Below are 19,238 nucleotides of genomic sequence, written 5' to 3' on the forward strand. Positions count from 1 at the left end.
TGGAGCAAGGGAGAAGGGGAAGAGAGAAAGACAATAGAAAAAACAGCGAAATTAGAATATGAACAAGTGGTAAGATGTGAGGTTGCGCTGGTTTTGAAAATTGTTTATAACAAAAATAGTAAATTATTGTCTTAAATAGACAGCTGGATCAAATGCCAAATTTAATCAACTCCATTTTAAACCATTAACTAGGCCTCACATGTAGTGCCCAAGTCCATCATAATAGATTAAAAAGGAAAAAACAGATCTTATATGTTTGTACACTTTAATGGATATTAGAAATTTGACAAAATTTTATTTAGAAAGTGTGGGCTTAGTGAAATTGTCTTATTCAGATGTTTGTTTTTTGTGTTTTTTAAAATTTTTATGAAATTAATATATAATTTTTAGTAATTAATTGTGGTAAAATATACATAAAATTTACCATTTTAACCATTTTTAAGTGTGTAGTTCAGTGGCATTAAGTATTCATATTATTGTACAACCATCACCACTATCCATCTCCAGAATTATTTTTTCACCTTCAAAAACTGAAACTCTGTACACCCATTCAATAGATGTTTGGTTGTGTATAGGCCTTGCTCAAAACTGGCAGTCTAGAATGCAGTGATACGAATCTGGAGAGGTTAATCCAGGTAAGTGGCAAATGAATCAACTCCTACTACAACCCCAAACGACTCAGTGACAACCTGTGCTTGTACCCTCTCTCATGTGTTTAATATTGATGACCAAAACTGAAGCAAAGCTCTAGAAGAGATCTGGAAAGAGTGTTAATATATTTCATTTTTACATTACAGCTTAACAAAGTACTTCCATTTATCCCCTAGAACACAGTCTGAGTGGGAACTCTTTTCCCTATTTTATAGGCAATGAAACTATGCCTACGGGGAAGGTAAGAGCCAGGACCAGAATGCAAGCCAGAATCCACTGTCCAGCGCTTGTCCTACTATGGCCACATGGCCTCTGCCAAAGCAAGAGAAAAACGAGGCATGACTGCTTCTCAGCTCTCCCAGACTCACTGGGTCTAACTGGAGAGCATCTGCTCTCTTCATCACAGCAATTAAACTTCCTTACACCTGAAAACCACACCTGGTCCCATCATTTCTCCATCTTTGTTGTATTTATATTAACAGCAAAAAGAAAACACCCAAAAAAAAGCATAATTCTGGGGCTTCCCTGGTGGCGCAGTGATTGAGAATCTGCCTGCCAATGCAGGGACACGGGTTTGAGCCCTGGTTTGGGAAGATCCCACATGCCACGGAGCAACTAGACCCGTGAGCCACAACTACTGAGCCTGCGCGTCTGGAGCCTGTGCTCCGCAACAAGAGAGGCCGCGACAATGAGAGGCCCGCGCACCGCGATGAAGAGTGGCCCCCGCTTGCCGCAACTAGAGAAAGCCCTCACACAGAAACGAAGACCCGACACAGCCAAAAATAATAAATAAATAAATAAAAGTTAAAAAAAAAAAAAAGCATAATTCTGAAACACAATTAATGCAATCACAGTCAAGAGTCAAATGTAAGTCAAAAAAATATATTAGGATAGATTACTGGATCCTATAAAAAGACTGAGTTCAACCTCTTTTTTATTTTTATTACTTAAAATAAATTCACATTATGTGCTCTTATTAGACAAGACCATAATCTTTCTTGCTAAACAAAATCTATGGAAAAATTCATTTCTTTGTGCTTTACGAACGGAAAGCACCTTGTACCAAAGAATTATAAGCACTAAGGATTTACATAAAATTGCCAGAACCAGCAAGTGGTGGCTTCTTTTAGTTCACAAAGAGGCAACCTATTTTGATTTCTTTCAAATAAAATTCTTCCACCAAAACCCTTCTTTTTGCTCAAGAGCAATAAATCCCCTAAACCTTCAGACTTCCCATTTAAATTCCAAAAAGGATAAATACAACCCCTTGAAGTCACGCCCAACACCATCATTCCACTTCCCCACATAAACATAAAAAAATTAGACAAATCTGGCTTTTTGGAGTTATCTCCAGAACGAACAGTGGGTCATCCCAAACAAGGCAGAAAAGAACAATCATGCTTCGAAAGAGTAATTTTATTTTATAATTCTCCCCATTTTTTAGTTACTTAGTACTTGATTTTTAAAAGTGCACATTAAAAAAATGATTACTTAAAAAATGAGAGTTGAATACAGGACTCTGGAATAGAGAGGTCAGGAAAACCAAATAAATTGAGTCCGTTTTTTAGTTTATTTCATGATAATTAAAGACGATTTGGCAACGATGGCCATTTTACCCAGCTGATTCAGGAGGGCTTCTAGTACATGCAAGTGCATGAACTTGATACAGAAGAGGATTTCACGAAGTTTTAATGACGACTAGAAATATCATAAGGCGATTATGGACAATCTATAAACATCTGTTGTTGTCACTGGACAGAGAATGCTTCCAGTTTTCCAATTCACAGCTGGAACCAAGCTCTTGGATCTTCCACTCGTCTTCACTGGCCAAAAGAAAACTCTGTAATGGCTGATACTTTTTCCTTACAATTTCAATGAAGCCTTAGATTGGATCACATGAAAATGCCTCTGCGTATCTTCCAGAACTCCCCGATACCTTCCTTAATAGCATATTCAGCACAGTTCTTGCACTCTTGGGGTGTAAATCCAATTAATGCTCTCCCTGTAGTACCAATTCCCCGATCACTTGCCAATTTTTTAACTTGAGCTTCTATGTAATGAGGAGATACATAATAAAACTGGTCCCCAAGGACACTGTAAGCCATGTATTGAGAGCCTTCTGAGGTTTCTGTAACTTCTTGATCTTCAAAACTCTCTACATTGCAAGCTATCTCAATTTTCCCTTCGTGAGGAAAAGCCATCGTTTGGACGCCCTTCAATCCATTCACATTTGAGCCCCGAATGGCACTAGCGATCTCTTTTCCCAGAGCCAAGTCTTGAGAATCTATGGTAACATTGCAGTTCATCACATATGGGCTAGCGCCGATGCCTAAATCATTAGAAAAGCATGTTAATCAAGCAAAGCAAAAGCCTCATTTTGAAGATTCTATTCTTTACCCAATTTTAATCCAAGGAGTTTCCTTTACTTGGTTTTATTTTAAAATAATACACAAATATTCCTCATTATCAACTCCAGAATTGTCTAAAGGTCATACATATTTTTAATAACAAGAGTTATTTGAGCTATAAGCAGATACTTTTATCTACTCTAAATGTATCTGGATGTTTTTTCTAGAATGGTTAAGAAAAGCCCAGACTTTCTAAAGTATCAACAGATATTTCAAAAGGAACATTTGAAAATTAAATATCAACAGCAGCAAAATGTCTAGGCCTTCCATTCATTTCCAAGGCCATCTCCACAGGGGCTGGAATTCAGTGCCAGGACTACGGGTCTGGGAGACAGGAATAAATCACACTCTGTAACCATCCCTTCCACCCCAAACACAGACCTGTCATCACTGAGCTAGGTTAAGATCGGATTCAAATGAACCTCAGCAACAGTCTTGGCTAGGAAAGGAGGTCACTAAAAAGTGACAGTCTTGGAACTGGGAAGGACAAAGGGACTCTTGTGTCTCATGACCATGTGGGTTTGGCAGGGCAGGGTTTGGGGTGCTATGTATACCTTCTTGGTATAATCAGTTGGAGGCATCTCTTTCTTCCATCCCCAGTTTCCCAAGGGACTGGGACTGCCATTGCTACTCCAGAGCCCGGTTACTCTAGAGCCCAGGGGCAACTGTCCTGCTTTTCCCTGCCTTGGGGATGATGCAGCTCATGTTACATAAATAGCCCTGCTCTAATTATAGTCTACATTATAAGATGGACAACTTGGTTAAATTAGCATTGGTAGAAAAAGCTTAGGTTTGCAGTTTCTTCATTTTGGGGGAACTTTACATTTCTAAAAGCAAAGTGACTAGGGATTGATGAGGGATAAAAGGCTGACCTCACCTTCAGCATAAGACAATTCTTTAGCTACTATTCCAACATTATTTTACTGCCAATGCTTTTTCTTGCTACTTTCAAACTTATTGCTCATGGTGTCAGTATCCAGTGAGAGACCCTGCTGAATTCACTTTCCCCTAGACAGTCGTGGTTCGGGGGCTTTGCTGCCTAGCCTGGGTACTCTCATACTAATAGACGCTTTACAGAAAATCAGCACACGGAAACCACATTTCATCTTCTTCCCACACATGTACATAATGAAACATTTCAACTCCCGAGGCTGGGCCTCTTCCTACTGGGAATTCTGCAGGAATGAATCAGATTACAGTATTTCTCCATAATACTTATTTCATAAAAATTAAATTTCCTAACAGTCAATACATATCTCTCTCAACCTCATACACCAATCACTTACTCTAAATATCTTTGAGAATTATATCAGTTTTAACATTTCACAGAGTACAACTGGAAATTTTTCTTGTCAATGCTAATGTCATTCATTAACGGAAAGCATCCAAGCATGGTTTCTCTCTCCTCTACCCCTCAACAGGTAATGTTACAAACAGTCCCATTTTCTCATATCTGATATACATACCCTATTCTGACTCAAGAAGTGGCCTCATCTTTATCATTATTCAAACAAATAGCTAGATCACACTCAGATTTTGCTGAAAAGTATGTATTCATATATTGGGTTATACTAAGTATTGATACTATTCAAAATATTTATTGGGCCTATTGTGCTTTGCTATACCAGAACTTTGATATGCCCAGTCAACATTCAGATATTCATATGTAAGTTATCACCTTGGGGGAGCTAGTCACTTCCAAGGAAAGTTCGTTCACATGGACCCAGGGCTCTTCCTCCCCACAGTATGGTGGCGTGGACCATTCCCTCCCTAAAGACATGGGACTTTTTCTGAATCCCCCATCCAGCAGATTCCAAGGCGCCTGTTACCACCATGTGCCCAATAACTGTACCTTTTGTCACAGAATTTCTAAAATTGATCATTCTTGCTAATAAATGAACTCATTACCTAAGATAAGTTATTAGATGTAGAATAAGCTTAGATGTTAAGTCCAGAGCACAAGAGTGCCATAAAGAATTCACTTGTCCCAACACTGATTTACTTAATTAAAATAAAACTCTACTTAAAAAATTCCTTCAAAAGCATACTTTAAAGTTAATTATTTCTTAGAAAAATAAAATTGAACATTAGATGTAACTTTTATATTCTCTTCTAAATAAGAGTAATCACAAACAACACAGAATAATCATTTCTTTTGTATATGCTCTTGTTATGTGTGTTTGAAATTCTTTTTTAAAATTAATTAATTAATTTATTTATTTATTTATTTTTGGCTGCATTGGGTCTCTGTTGCCGTGCATGGGCTTTCTCTAGTTGCAGCGAGCGGGGGCTACCGTTTGTTGCGGTGCACAGGCTTCTCATTGCGGTGGCTTCTCTTGTTGCGGAGCATGGGCTCTAGGTGTGCGGGCTTCAGTAGTTGTGGCACACGAGCTCAGTAGTTGTGGCTCGCAGGCTGTAGAGCACAGGCTCAGTAGTTGTGGCGCACGGGCTTAGTTGCCCCGCGGCATGTGGGATCTTCCCAGACCAGGGATCGAACCCGTGTCCCCTGCATTGGCAGGCGGATTCTTAACCACTGCGCCACCAGGGAAGTCCCTTAAATACTTCTATTAAACTTTAATTATACAATAATTGATTTTGTTTTATCATTATATCTTATTCAAGCAGTGAATAAACAGAGATAGTCAATGAAGCTGAGAAGTTTCTGGCCTAATCAGGTAGTAGTATCCTCCCTGAGAGGTTGTGAGGTCATGACCCATTTCTTAGAAAGAAAAAAAGAAAGAAAAGAAAGGAAGAAAGAAAGGGAGAAAGAAAAGAAAAGAAAAGAAGAGAAACTGCTTTCTGCCCAAATGCACGCATTTCTAATTCCTCCATTTAATCTTTCCCAAGTCTAACACCAATATGGTGATCCAATTCTAATGAATCAAATTCTGCATTTAAATCCAGCAGTCCCACTGACCTTACATGAAATGCTGAATTTGATTTTCTTATGCTAGTTTAAACTTAGTAAAGATTTTTTAAATAAGGGAGGTAATTAATCCCAGAAGATCGTATTTCTAGTTAAATGTCATATAATTAAAGTAATTCCATTTTTTGCTCTAAAATTAGAAACCTGATGTGAAAGTTTGTTTCTCAGTTTGTGGTCTCGCCCCGCTCCTGCCTCCCGCAGATTGGCACTCGGCTGCTCTGGCGGCAGCATGAATCTCCTCACTGCAAAGCTGAAATTCCAATTTTATTCCAACGCAACTGTCACAACGCCCTGAAGCAAGCTAAAAACAAGGAAAAAAATCTTTGGTATGATTTCACTTTCCATGTGTTCTTTAATGAAAAATTTATCATTCTAAATATTGGTGTTTACTCCTAGTTAAATACTTTTTTTATCAAAAAGAAAAAGAAACTGAGATTCAGTTGCTATTATTTCACAGGGAAATATAACAGGCCTGATGTTTTCCTGACAATTCTGTTATTTTCTTGTGTGGAAACACTGTATTTATCATATACTGTACGGCTGGTGATTCAGATATTGTAGAGACCTTATGGTGAACTGATATAGATGTAAACTCTTTATGCCAGATTGTTTAAGCATAAAAAAAACAAATGCACTTAATTAACATCTGATGTGTAGCTTTTGCAAACACAAATGCAATATTTGTGTTTGAGCACTGGCAGTAATGACTGTGAACTATGCTATTAATGTCTGGTTTAAAGATGCTTGCGGTAGGACCATGTCTGGAATAACACAAATAAAAAACTGCATTCAGACAAAACAATAGTGAAGAGCCCATTAGAAAAATGAAAAAGCAGCACTCAAAAGAAACACATGTATTTCTTTTTCCCTTTAGATCAAAATTATTCTCAAAAATAGTTCCAGGTGCCATCATCTTCAATCAATTAATGGTGAAAAGATTCTATATATTTTCCTCCACAGAAAGGATTTCATTTTAGGGAGTCAGAAGTTGCTAAGGGATGTATTTAGAAGTTCTATTTATCATATTAAGTTCCCCTCTGGTGGCTTAGTTTTAAAAGATGCATGAGGAGAGAGCCGAGGTGGTGCTTTGGGATATTTGGCATTTTTATATCTGAAGAGAGAACTGCAAATTTGTGGATTACATTACAGTTTGAATAAATAAAGAGATTCTCATGAACTAATGTGCGACTCCCTCATTAAATATGTTTTTACTGAAAACCTGCTGAGTTCCAGGAACCATGCAGGTTACTGGGTGTAAAAACATGAAGGTTAAAATAAGATAAAACCTAGCCTAAATGTGGTCCTTGCTTCAGACTAACAAACAGAGTAAGACAACAGACTTGGAACTCAGGTTCAAAAATATAAACAGCTGTTATTACACCAAAAGCAATTAGTCATCATTACGAATTGGTATTTTAAATTTTTTAGAACATGTACTAACGAGAAACCACAGCTGAAACTGGACATTTGATGACTAAAGCCATAAAACTCAAACATAATTGCTAAGTCCAATACTCCCATGGCGGGAAGAATGCAGGACTCTTATGCATGTGGCCAAATCCACAGAAAAGAAAGCTGAGTGACACTGTGTGGCATAGGGCTGGCAATGGCTCCCCGTGGGTCTGAATTCAAGTTCTACCTCTTCAGGGACACTGCCTCTGCTCAGCTGCCTTTCAGCAAAATGGCTATGACGTTTTCCCACTCTGCAAGGAATTGTGAGCCTCAATTTCTCAACTCCGAATCTTTCAGAGTAACAGTACTTCAGAGAGGAAATCACAGAGGTAGATACATGTTAATATCATAATGGAATGAAGCCAGTCCAGTTGAAAGGAACCTCAGGTGACCTGCCTGCTCCCAGGTTTTCTATAGGAGAACAGTGTCTTTCACCAGCTCATGCAGAGACAAAAGCAAAGTCCTTCATGCTTCTATTACAGGTTATACACTTAATTACACATTGAAACTTTCATCTTCCATCACTCCAACTAGATTTACAAGCAAATGTAGAAAATTATGAAAATAGGTTCCTCAAAACAGGACTCATTCTAAAACTAGAAATTATTTTTCAAAGACTAGGTAAAATTTTGGGTGTGAAGTAAATGGCATTATTCAATGTCAAGAAAAGTGCCTGATGCTGCAACTTCTCATTTACTGAGACAGAAGTAAGCAGGGACAGCGCTCACTAACCCACTGAAATAACTAAACAGAAGTCCTTGATTCCAAGATGTGCCAATTACCTCCACTATGATTCCTAAGGCATCATATGAAACTATAGTTCAAAGAATTGTCCCTCTATTTTTAAACAATGATGCATATATGCAGGCCAGTCATATATCAGCCAGCGGTGTTTAAATTATCCTATAAATGTTTAGGGTTTTAAAATATATATGTATAAAGTATTTATTTATAGATCTAAAAGTATCAACTATTACTGCTTTGTCCTTATTTATGTTCCTCACGAGCTGGCCAACTACAAACTTTTAAAAGGAATTTGGTTTAAAAGATTTTGTTTGTTTGGCACTGACTATGGGTGTTAATCATTTCTGAGCTCATTTTTTTCTCTTCTGTTTATAATATTCTCAGGGAACTTCAAAACAGAAACCTGTTCCCTTATAGATTCTGCTTCCTCTCAGGTACTGTGTAGATTACTTTGTCACTGGAAAGTTAACTGTAAGTGTTCAGTTGATAGCACCAATCATTTCTATTTAATTTTTTTAGGAAAAGAAATAAATATAGCAATGTGTTGAAGCTTTTCTGTTTTGATGGGAGGAGTGGAAAACTATGTTGAGAAACACTGATGTAAATAAAAAATGTTAGAAAAATATATAAAGCCATTAAATTTAAAAATAAGGAGGGAAATCGCCATAGTTAGGAACTAAATTCACTGAAAAATTAGATGAATAACATTTCTACCCTAATGACAGAGGTGCTAGAAATTCTCCTTCAGTAGATATTACTTTTAAAAATGAAAACATTTTACTCCTTCTTACTAAGTGTTTCTTAAGAGATAATTCATGCAAGTAAGGTAACCTAAGATTTCGGTTGATTATGTGTCTTAAACTCGAATTATAATCTTGTTCATGAAATATTAGAAACTGTTTATCCATATCCTTTATTCACTGTTCCTCTCTGAAACATTTTACTTTTCTATTAGAATCTGCTTTGAGCCTATTAAGTGAGGTGTCTCTCAATGAATAACAGTCTACCTAGCCTTGGCAACTTATAATTTTCATGTTTTTTGCACAAACTGAGGATTCTGCCACTTAGCAGGAGATATTAGCAAAAAAGACATACGGAGGGGAAAGTTGTGCTACTTTTCCCTTCTTATCTTAAATCTTTCATCAGCAATCTGAATGAATGCATTGAAACCCAGCTTTTATAAACTGACCATTGATAAACCTCAATAATTACCCTTTATGAAAGATGGACAGTAATCACAAGATCAAATCAATTTAGAGAAATAATGAAAATAAGTTGAAAACTTTAAGAATTTAAAAACACTTTTCTTACAAATATATAACATAAATAAAATAAACAGATGCATACATATATTTTACAATATTGATATCATACTGTTTATACTACTTTATACCCTCTGGCCTTGACACTGGCTGTTCTCTCTGCCTGAGACTCCTGTCCACATCTCCACGTGGCTAACTGCTTCTCTCCCAGTCTTTGCTCCAACACTGCCTTCACTATGAGGCCTACTTTGGTTTATCCCATTTAAAAACTGTAGTTCACTCCCATCCCAGACACATGATTCCCACTGTCCTGTTCAGTTTTTTTTTTTGGCTGTAGCATTTATTTTCTAACATACTATATAATTCTTTATTTATTAAGCTTGTTATTTACTGTCTCTCTCTTCACCCCTTCCCCACTGGAATGTAAACTCTTTTTTTTTTTTGGCTGCTTTGAGTCTTCGTTGTTGCTCGCAGGTTTTCTCTAGTTGCGGCGAGTGAGGGCTACTCTTCGTTGTGGTCCGCGGGCTTCTCATTGCAGTGGCTTCTCTTGTTGCGGAGCACGGGCTCTAGGTGCGTGGGCTTCAGTGGTTGTGGCTCGTGGGCTCTAGAGCACAAGCTCAGTAGTTGTGGCTTGCGGGCTCTAGAGCACAGGCTCAGTAGTTGTGGCGCATGGGCTTAGTTGCTCCGCGGCATGTGGAATCTTCCCGGACCAGGGCTTGAACCTGTGTCCCCTGCACTGGCAGGCAGATTCTTAACCACGGGCGCCACCAGGGAAGTCCCTGGAATGTAAATTCTTTGAGGGCAAATAAATTCTATTTTTCCCACTGACGATAGTGCCTAGCACATACTAGGTACTTAATAAATATTTGTTGCATTAATTAATAAACTGCAAATTCTCTCTACATGGTATTGTATTTTTCAAGTCTCTAAAAATTCTTCCAAACCTTCACACTTAATTGCTTGCATAATAGTCTTTCACCTAGGTATAGCCTATTTAATAATCACTCTCAAATACTGAACATTTACATTGTTTCCCGTATTTACTATTATAAATAGTTCTTTGATAAACACACTCGTGCATAAGTACATGTACCTTTTATTATTTCCTCAGGAATAAATCTATTTCTTTAAGATAAATCTATCACTAGAACTAGAATTTCTGCAAAGCAGTTACATATATTCTTGGAGCTCTTTATACACATCACCAACTCACTTCCAAAAAGTTTACACTAGTCGATGCTACCGTTAGTAGCATGAGCGCCTCTAACTACATCTTTACCAGTATCAAATATTACCTTTAAAATACCATCTTTAAACATTTTTGTGCCCATCTTGGCATTTTAAAGTAAACTTAGGATTTTCAGATGTTGATGAAATTCTCCATGTAAATCAAAGATCTCCACATGGAGCAAAAATAGAGAAGAAATTAGAAATCCCAATGGCTTGTCCATTCCAATCAAACAATGTAAAATGGGTGAGATTATCCCAACCCCAGACGATCATTAGGTGAGATGCGGGAGCAGTGTTCACTTTGGTTTAGACAATTACAAACCAAGTTTGTTCTTAGAAGATTGAATATGATTAGTGATAACATGAACATTTAGTCTTTAACTCAGATATGCTTTTTAGAGTTCTCTAAAGTTCTCCCCAAATACTGACCCATTCAGTCTCATAGCAATGCAGAAATGAGAATGAAGCTTTTCCAGGGACTGCCTAATCCAACACTAAAGCCAGTTCTGTTCTCTAGCACTAGGATCCCTGCTTCTAATTCCTGTCCACTGACTGTAATCCCAGTCACCGGGCACTGCGCTGACTAGGTTTGTGAAATAATCCTTTCAGTCTTTAGTGAGGCCCAAATTAGAAACCAGGAAATAGCTTTCTGAAAATTTAGTCACAAACTTACACTTCTACATTTGTGAGACAAATCGTGGGAAAATATGTGAGGTTCAAATTGGCAGGGAGCAATCAGCTTCCTCCTTTTTCCGTAAGTAAAGACTAACACACACTTTTTTATAAATCTTTTCTCTAAATGGAAGGAAAAAATGGCCCCTTAGTACTGTGTTTGGCACTTAATAGACATTATTTCAACTTCACAGTCTCATGAGGGAGATATAATTATTATGTCCATTTTACAGATATGGGAACTGAGGCTTAATGAGTTAAGGAACATTCTGAAGTCACACGGCCAATGAACAGCAAGGCCAGGATTTGAGCGTAGCCTCAAAGCCTGCACTGTTTTCATTGTACTGCTCTCCTTGATTATAGATATCATTGGTTTGAGAGCAGAATTCTGCACTAGGGATTAGTAACCAAAAGCCTATGTGTAACTGCACCATGGGGAAATGTGTTTCTTATGGTGGCCCACCTCTTGCTCCTTGGGGACCTAGTATCTTAGTAACGGCTAAAATATTAACTGACTATGAAAATGCTACCTAGCATGGTTTAATTTGTGATCCCTACAGAAGATACTTGAGGGTGAAAGAATTAAGACTCAAATAAATGGCACTAGGATGGTGAAGTGCAGTGAATGGGGATGGCGTTTTGGATGGGGTGCTACTGCCTTTTCTGAAGGTAAGCTCTAAGCAAGGAGTGGGACTGGAGTAGCAGAGAGAGGTAAGACTTGGTGAGATCCAGGGGAAGGAAGAATACTATTCCCTATGTTTGTTCTCTCTGGCCTAGAGCCTGCTGTGTAGAAAAGCTTGTCTCCAGGGTGCCTCTAGAACTGACTTCCAGCTATAAGCATCAACTTGGACACACTGGATGTTCAAGTGCTGAAAGACTTTCCTACCAGCTAAAAGTAAGCTCTACCCGAGTCCTGAGCCACCAAGTGTCCCCAGGATACACCCTCATGCCCAGCACAGCAGAGGGCCTCCAGGACCTGTCCTGGTGTCAACCATTCTCATCATCAGTGGCCACGCTGCAGGGCTTGTTATTTATCTTGAACATCACTCTTGGGGGCTCTCATGGACTATATGATGAGGGCTTCCAGCCTCTCTGGTCAGCTCATGAAGGCATGGGTAAGAAAGAGCCATGAGGAGACCTTCAACCAAGTCAAGAAGGAGACCCAGCTGAAACCCTCCTGCATTATGTGGGAGGGACCAAATGAAGGTGACCTCAGGATTCTCAAGTTTAAAAACAAAAGCAGAGGGGCTTCCCTGGTGGCGCAGTGGTTAAGAATCCGCCTTCCAATGCAGGGGACATGGGTTCAAGCCCTGGTCCGGGATGATCCCACATGCCGCGGAGCAACTAAGCCCATGCGCCACAGCTACTGAGCCTGCGCTCTAGAGCCCACAAGCCACAACTACTGAGCCCACAAGCCACAACTACTGAAGCCCGCGTGCCTAGAGCCCGTGCTCCGCAACAAGAGAAGCCACCGCAATGAGAAGCCCGTGCACCGCAACAAACGGTAGTTGCTCACTGCAACTAGAGAAAGCCTGTGTGTAGCAACAAAGACCCAACACAGCCAAAAATAAATAAATTAATTTAAAAAAACAACAACAACAAAGGCAGAACAAAAGCATACTGTGAACCTGTTAAACCACATCTTCGGGCAGGTGCAACTCCCAGGTCAGGTTTAAGAGCACTGAAATCCCTCCTTGTGAACCAGCCCAGTTGTTTCCTTCTCTGGACAAGAGTGCGCTTCTCAGGCAGGTCGGCCTCACCAAAGAGAAACACACTGCAGCCAGGAACACCCTGGACCAGATTCTCAGCAAGGCCTATGGACAGTGGGAAATTTTAACAAAATTAAATTAAAATCAGGCCTAATGAAAGAAACTAAAGCACATAATTTTCTTATTGTGGTAAAATATATTTAACACAAAATTAACCATTTTAACTATTTCTAAGTGTACAGTTCAGTAGCATTAAGTGTGTTCCCATCACTGTTATAACCATCACCACTAAAGCATAAAATTCACACAAATTTTAAAAATCAAAGTTTGAGCATAATTAATTTTCCCTTGAAGTTAGTCTCATAATAAAAAGTTTGTCTATGTACAAGGAGGCTAGAATTTCTAAGCCATTATGAAGCTAATTCCATAAGGAAAATTCATCACTAAGATTAATAAAATTGGTACCTTCAATTTTTTAACTATTTTATAACAGCCCCAAATTGTGTATACTGTTAGGAGAAAGAAAAAGTTAAGAATACAAGGGCCAGATCTGCATTGTCCAATATGGTAACCCCTAGCTACACGTTCCATTAAATTTTAATTTTAATTTTAATTAATTAAATAAAATGCAATAAAAGTTAAGTTTTTTCAGTTGTACAAGCCACATTTCAAGTGCTCAATAACCACATGTGGCCAGTGGTCTTCCTATTGGACAGTGCAGATACAGAACATTTCCATCATCACAGAAAGTTCTACTGGATAGCATTGGGTCAGATATTCTGTAAGGAAGCCTAGTATTTAAATATAATTTTATGGAGGCTACTCTCTGAATAACGTTTTTTCATTCTCTTCTGCCATTTTTATATCTAGATTCTGTCTCTGACCTTATCTTTTCAAGGCAGATTACAGAAGTACCTTCCTGTTTTTTCTAGAGAACTGCTTCAGGGGACTGCTGTTTGCAGCTGACAGCATGTTTTCACGGCACTAATCACAGTTCCCTGTAAGCAAGGATAGAGGCAGCATAATTTTTTTTCTGATGTATAGATGTAGGTATTTGGGAATTTGGGTACTGGCCTGGGACAGCAGGAGTGTGGGCCTCCCTTATTTGGAGGCCCATCATGGAACATCAGAGGCTGAGATGGGGCCTTTAGCTCCATAAGCACAGGAAACCTCTCCAGCTGCAATTCTGAAGGTTGGTTATTTGTTTGTTTCTAATGTAGACTGCTATGATGATGGGAGGGGTGAAATGTGGAGGGCATTAAAAGAATTTTGTACCTCTGGGTTGTATGAAGTCTGGGGAAATGTTCTTTTTTAAAAATATTTATTTATTTATTATTTATTTAGTTTGACTGCACCAGGTCTTAGTTGCGGCCCACGGGATCTTCGTTGAGGCATGTGGGATCTTTAGTTGCGGCATGCGCACTCTTAGTTGCGGCACACATGCGGGATCTAGTTCCCTGACCAGGGATCGAACCAGGCCCCCTGCATTGGGAGTGCAGAGTCTTACCCACTGGACCACCAGGGAAGTCCCGGAGAAACATTCTTTCTCTGAGTCAGGTAGAGACTCTAGCATTAGAAGCCCGTAATATGTAGACACCACAAAGCCAAGAAAATCTCCCAAATTTACTAAGTGAACTCTACTTCTTTAACACTACTTTAAGATACTAAAGGACCATGGGCTTCAGGGCGGGGGGGCGGGCAGATGCCAGTGACACAGTTAACAGAGGCTTAGGAATTGTAAAATAATGTTTAGGCAGTTACCTAAGTACTCCCCTCAAATCTGGAACGGCAGAGAGCAGGGGTGGCAGAAGAAAGGGAAAATGGTTCAGGAGAGTTACTTAAGACATCTTAACATCTGACAACTCTCCAAGTTGTTCGGATCACCGTTATCTGCTCCAACCATGACTTAGAGTGACTCACACTTTGGTTGTCGCAGGAGCCTAAAACACAAACTGTGATGCTAAAGCCCCTCCTTCTAAATAGAAATAGTGTGACCTGTTTCCAGGCTCTGCTCAGTTCTTGGCCTAGCCATGCCAGCACCTCCATTTGGAGCTATAGTTCTGGAGTATTGCATAAGTTTATAAAGCCCAGAATGCTGTAAAGGAGGATTCTTGGAGCCTGGTTCTTAAAGGGCAAAGCAGGGGGAGATATTTGCAGTAGCAACTCCCAGCTGTCAGCAGCTGGGGGGTTGAGGGCAGGGGTACATTTTGGTTTAGTAAAAATAGCATATGCTTTTGAGGCCAGAAGATATCGGTTTGAATACCATTTCTGTTCCTTAATAGCTGTTTGGGATCTTGAGCAATTTTTTTTGACATCTCTGAGCCTCAAGTTCTTTGTCTGTAAAGTGAAAATGAAAAAAAAAAAATTGCTCTTCCTCTAAAGCACCAACTCCTTATCTAGAAATCTGGCAATGAAAAGGAATAAAAATAAGCATTTATCCTGCCTTTCCTGTATAAACTGTATTTCAGGGTAGCCAGATAGCCTGAACTGATGATGGAAAGATTTTTTAATAGAAAACAATCTAACTAATAAATGTGGAAGAAATGATATAATTAGAAAATCACCATTTTGGAGCCCCTAAGAAAATAACTGTTTCAGGCAAAGATCATCAATGGATAAAACCCTCATGAAAAGTCAATTAGGAACAAAGGCAATTCATCTTTGCATCACCAGATGTGAGATAATCAGACATTGTGGCTTCCTGACAGGACACATACGAAGGTCACAGCCCACCTTTGAAGAAGTTTTGCCAAAAAAAAAAAAAAAAATGAACTTCAAGCCGATCAAGGGGCTAACTTAAAGTTTGTAGGAAATGAGAGAGAGAAAGAAACAAATTAAATGACACCACAAGGGAGCAAACAGATGATCCAGAATGTGGGAATTCCACAGGACAACTGACCCAGTTTCTGCAACCAGTGAATCGGAGGAAAAAAGGGGGGCGGGGAACTGGGCTAGATCAAACGAGACAGAGATACAACAATCACCTCGATATGTGAACCATGTGTAGATCCAGATTCAGACAAGCCCATCATAGAAAGACATTTGCTTGGATTATACACTGGATGTTAGATGGTACCAAAAAATTATCATTTTGTTGGGTGTGATAATGGCACTGTGGCGATATAAGAAAATGTCCATATTGCTTAGAGATATTTTAAATATGCAGGGGTGAAATAATATGATTTTTGGAACTTGCTTTAAAAAACCTTTAATAAAACTAAAGGAAAAAAGAGGGAGATAAAAAAGAGAGGAAAGGAGAAAAAAGAAAGGAAGTAAAGAAAAAAGAAAGAAAAGAAACTACCTCATAGAATGGATACAGAGATTAAGATAAGATAAACTAAGAAAAGCATCTAGCACAATGCCTGGTGCACAGTAGCCAGGGTATGTTGCTTCCTTTCCCCTCTGTAAGTCTACACCACTGTTCTAAATTCTGAAAATTCTGAATACCTTCCTGGACAGGTATGTCCCTACTTACTAGAAATCCCCATATATTTTAACAACACTTCTCTTCCTTTATCTCTTCTACACCAATTCATGGTGGAAGGAATCAAATTTAATTTTTACTCTCCAATGAAGAAAATAAGATATTTCATTATTCTCATACAATGAAAAGACCACCAAAGCCAAAATGATATTTAGCAATAGAGACAGCACATTATACTCTTCATACTCAAGGAAGTATCTTTTATGTTTCTGATGATTGCAAGCCAAGGGCCCAAGGTAGGTATTTGTAATGTAGCTGAAAAGTAAAATTTAGATTGCCTGCATTTCAAAGAAATGTCTCAAATTTAGTCAGAAGAATAGTTACTAGCAAGCTATTTTATTTGTTATATAAATTGCATTCAAAAAAACTGGTTTTAATTGTATCCTTTTATTTTCACAATTAATCTATGTAAAAATTATCCCCTGTACTGTAATTTCAAATGCTCACATCATGCAAACAAACAGGCCTGTTAGAAGATAAAATCTTGAATTTCAAGATAAAGATAAATTTCAAGATAAAATCTTGAATCTTCAAGCTCAAGTCTCACAGTGTTCAGATAAGTGACATTATTATTTAAAGCAATAGTTCTGTGTGCGTTTCCCATAAAGCGATTGTTTCCCCGACAGTGAAGTCAAGCATTTCCAGAGCAGGAACTTTTCACATTTTCAATGAGTCCCAAGAAACCAGAATTTCTGAGCTTATCCCTGCTTTGTCACTGTGCTCCCCCTCCACTGAAATTCATTTCTCCCTCTCATGTTCATGTAGTATTTTACAGCTTTTATTGATAGAATATCAAATTTAATCTACTCGTATTATATAGTTAATCATGGACTTTTGTTTCTCCATCTAGGTTTCAAACTCCCAAAACAGTCAACATTTGTTAAGGTGAATGAATTGAATTTGGTTCCTAAGCACTTTGCAGATGCTGGACGCTGCAAACCTGAAATAGCAGCATCCATTCCAAACCTACACAGGAGAGTAAGGGGTCGCTATGCTAACAAAATGAGAACAGGGTTTAAGATCAGCAGGTGTACGACGTACCCCTAGTGAGAAACCATGAGATCAATTTTCCATCACCGGCATCATGTTTTATGAGCTCTTCTCCAGCCCCCAGCTGTCAGAGTCACCTGCAGCTGTGGTCTACCTGAGACAGTAAGTAATGTCAGACAGGAAAAATATCCGAATCACCTTGTGCTGACAGAGTATGATGTCATCATGCCGGCTTGAAACAGGTAAAGCAGCTTCCTAAATTGCTATTAAAAGACAAATATTTTCTAGTCTTTCTTCCATTCTTGACAAGTTTTCCCCATCACTATTATTAATACTTCTGATCTTTCCATTTTCACAAGTCATATTCTAAAAAGGCTAATTTAATGACAATATTTTTTTAAATATAATTTAACCTTTATGGTTGGCTGATTATATGTACTGGAAAATGATTTTTAGTCATTTCTATACAGGTATATCTATCACTTTCAGCCTTAACTTTAGAGACTTCTATGAGTTTGGTTATTCCTCTTTGTAAAAGAAGGATCAGCACAATGAGACAGGAAAGTTTAAGCTTCATATCCTCAACACGAATGTTTGTTTCTGAGCCTGTAACAGACCTAACTATGGCTGAAATGTAGTATTTTATTGAGAATGTACAATATTTAAGACAGTATTTAAGAATCTCTTTCACTAAATGTATTTGCCTGCCTCATGCTAACATGCACCTCATGTCTACAGAGGTATTTGATATCATTCTTTCCCCTTCTGCTTTTGTTTCTTTCAGAAGCATTTTAGGACTACTGGTATAAATGGAGTTGAGATTTAACTGTTAAACAGAATTGCATTTCAGCAGCTCAAGGAACATAACTGATATGCTTGGTTTTGTTACATTTTCGATAGCAGTCAAAATGCACAGCTAGGAAAAACCTCAAGACTGTCATTCCCTTTCCTCTAGGAATAGATAAATTCTATTTCCCCTGGCCCGTGGTATGAAAGTGTGGCTTATTATTATTATTTTTAAACCAGAACTCTAATGATACTCAAAAAAGTCTACTGACACATTCTCATAAGTACATACCAATCAAAAAGAGTATTTTTCAACCCCATCACCTCATACTCAACAAAAAGCAAAGGGAAAAAAGCACAGAATCTAAAAATTAAACTGGGTGCTAGACTTGAAATCTTAGAAGCATCCTCTAGTTTTAGTATAGTTCTCTTAATATAGCCAAGTTTTTTGTTTAGTTGATTTTTTTATTTATGTATTTTTTAATGAAAAGGAAAAATAAGATCCTCTACCAGAAGCCATAAAAATCTCTCAGATGGCAACACAGATAGCCCTAAAAGTTTTTGCCTAAATTCATACACATACCTAAAATAAAACTGGCTGATTAATCTTGCTACAGTACTTTGAAAAAGAAGACATTTGAAAATACAGTGTAGTTGTGATGCTGCACTGCCTCTAATTAAGTGCAGACTAGGAAAAATTATTCTTAGTTTAGTCTATGGAAGGGAGGTGGTGGAAATTTCTCTTTGCAATTCAAAATTATTTTAAAGATGGAGTGTTTCTTTTCCAATGTCTTCATTAAACAGAGCTGTTAAGAATTGTCTCCCAACCATCCCCAAAGAGCACAAAGCTACCCAGTATTCACCCCATATGCTCGGCTTTGAAGTGTGAAGCTGTGACCATCCTACCAGACTCTTACGCCACCA

At 38.3% G+C, this 19,238-nt stretch overlaps 1 protein-coding gene across 23 annotated transcripts in view; it reads right to left on the reverse strand.

Annotated features, from left to right (window-relative positions):
* Positions 1-19,238, reverse strand: part of FTCDNL1 (formiminotransferase cyclodeaminase N-terminal like) — a 191,532-nt gene that overhangs the window by 104,464 nt on the left and 67,830 nt on the right. For 5 of the 23 annotated variants that reach the window (XM_082467303.1, XM_082467302.1, XM_082467304.1 and 2 more), the window contains 2 exons: positions 12,974-13,159; positions 2,050-2,980 (listed from right to left, as the gene is read on the reverse strand). The exons of 8 other annotated variants lie outside the window; for them this stretch is intronic. In XM_082467303.1, coding sequence (XP_082323429.1) covers positions 2,544-2,980; positions 12,974-13,159 — 623 coding nt within the window. In that variant the 3' untranslated portion in view covers positions 2,050-2,543. 10 more of the 23 variants (XR_014265186.1, XR_014265187.1, XR_014265188.1 and 7 more) reach the window with 6 other exon arrangements.

Source organism: Balaenoptera physalus (assembly GCF_965194825.1).
Source record: "Balaenoptera physalus genome assembly, chromosome: 6".
NCBI lineage: Eukaryota > Metazoa > Chordata > Mammalia > Artiodactyla > Balaenopteridae > Balaenoptera > Balaenoptera physalus.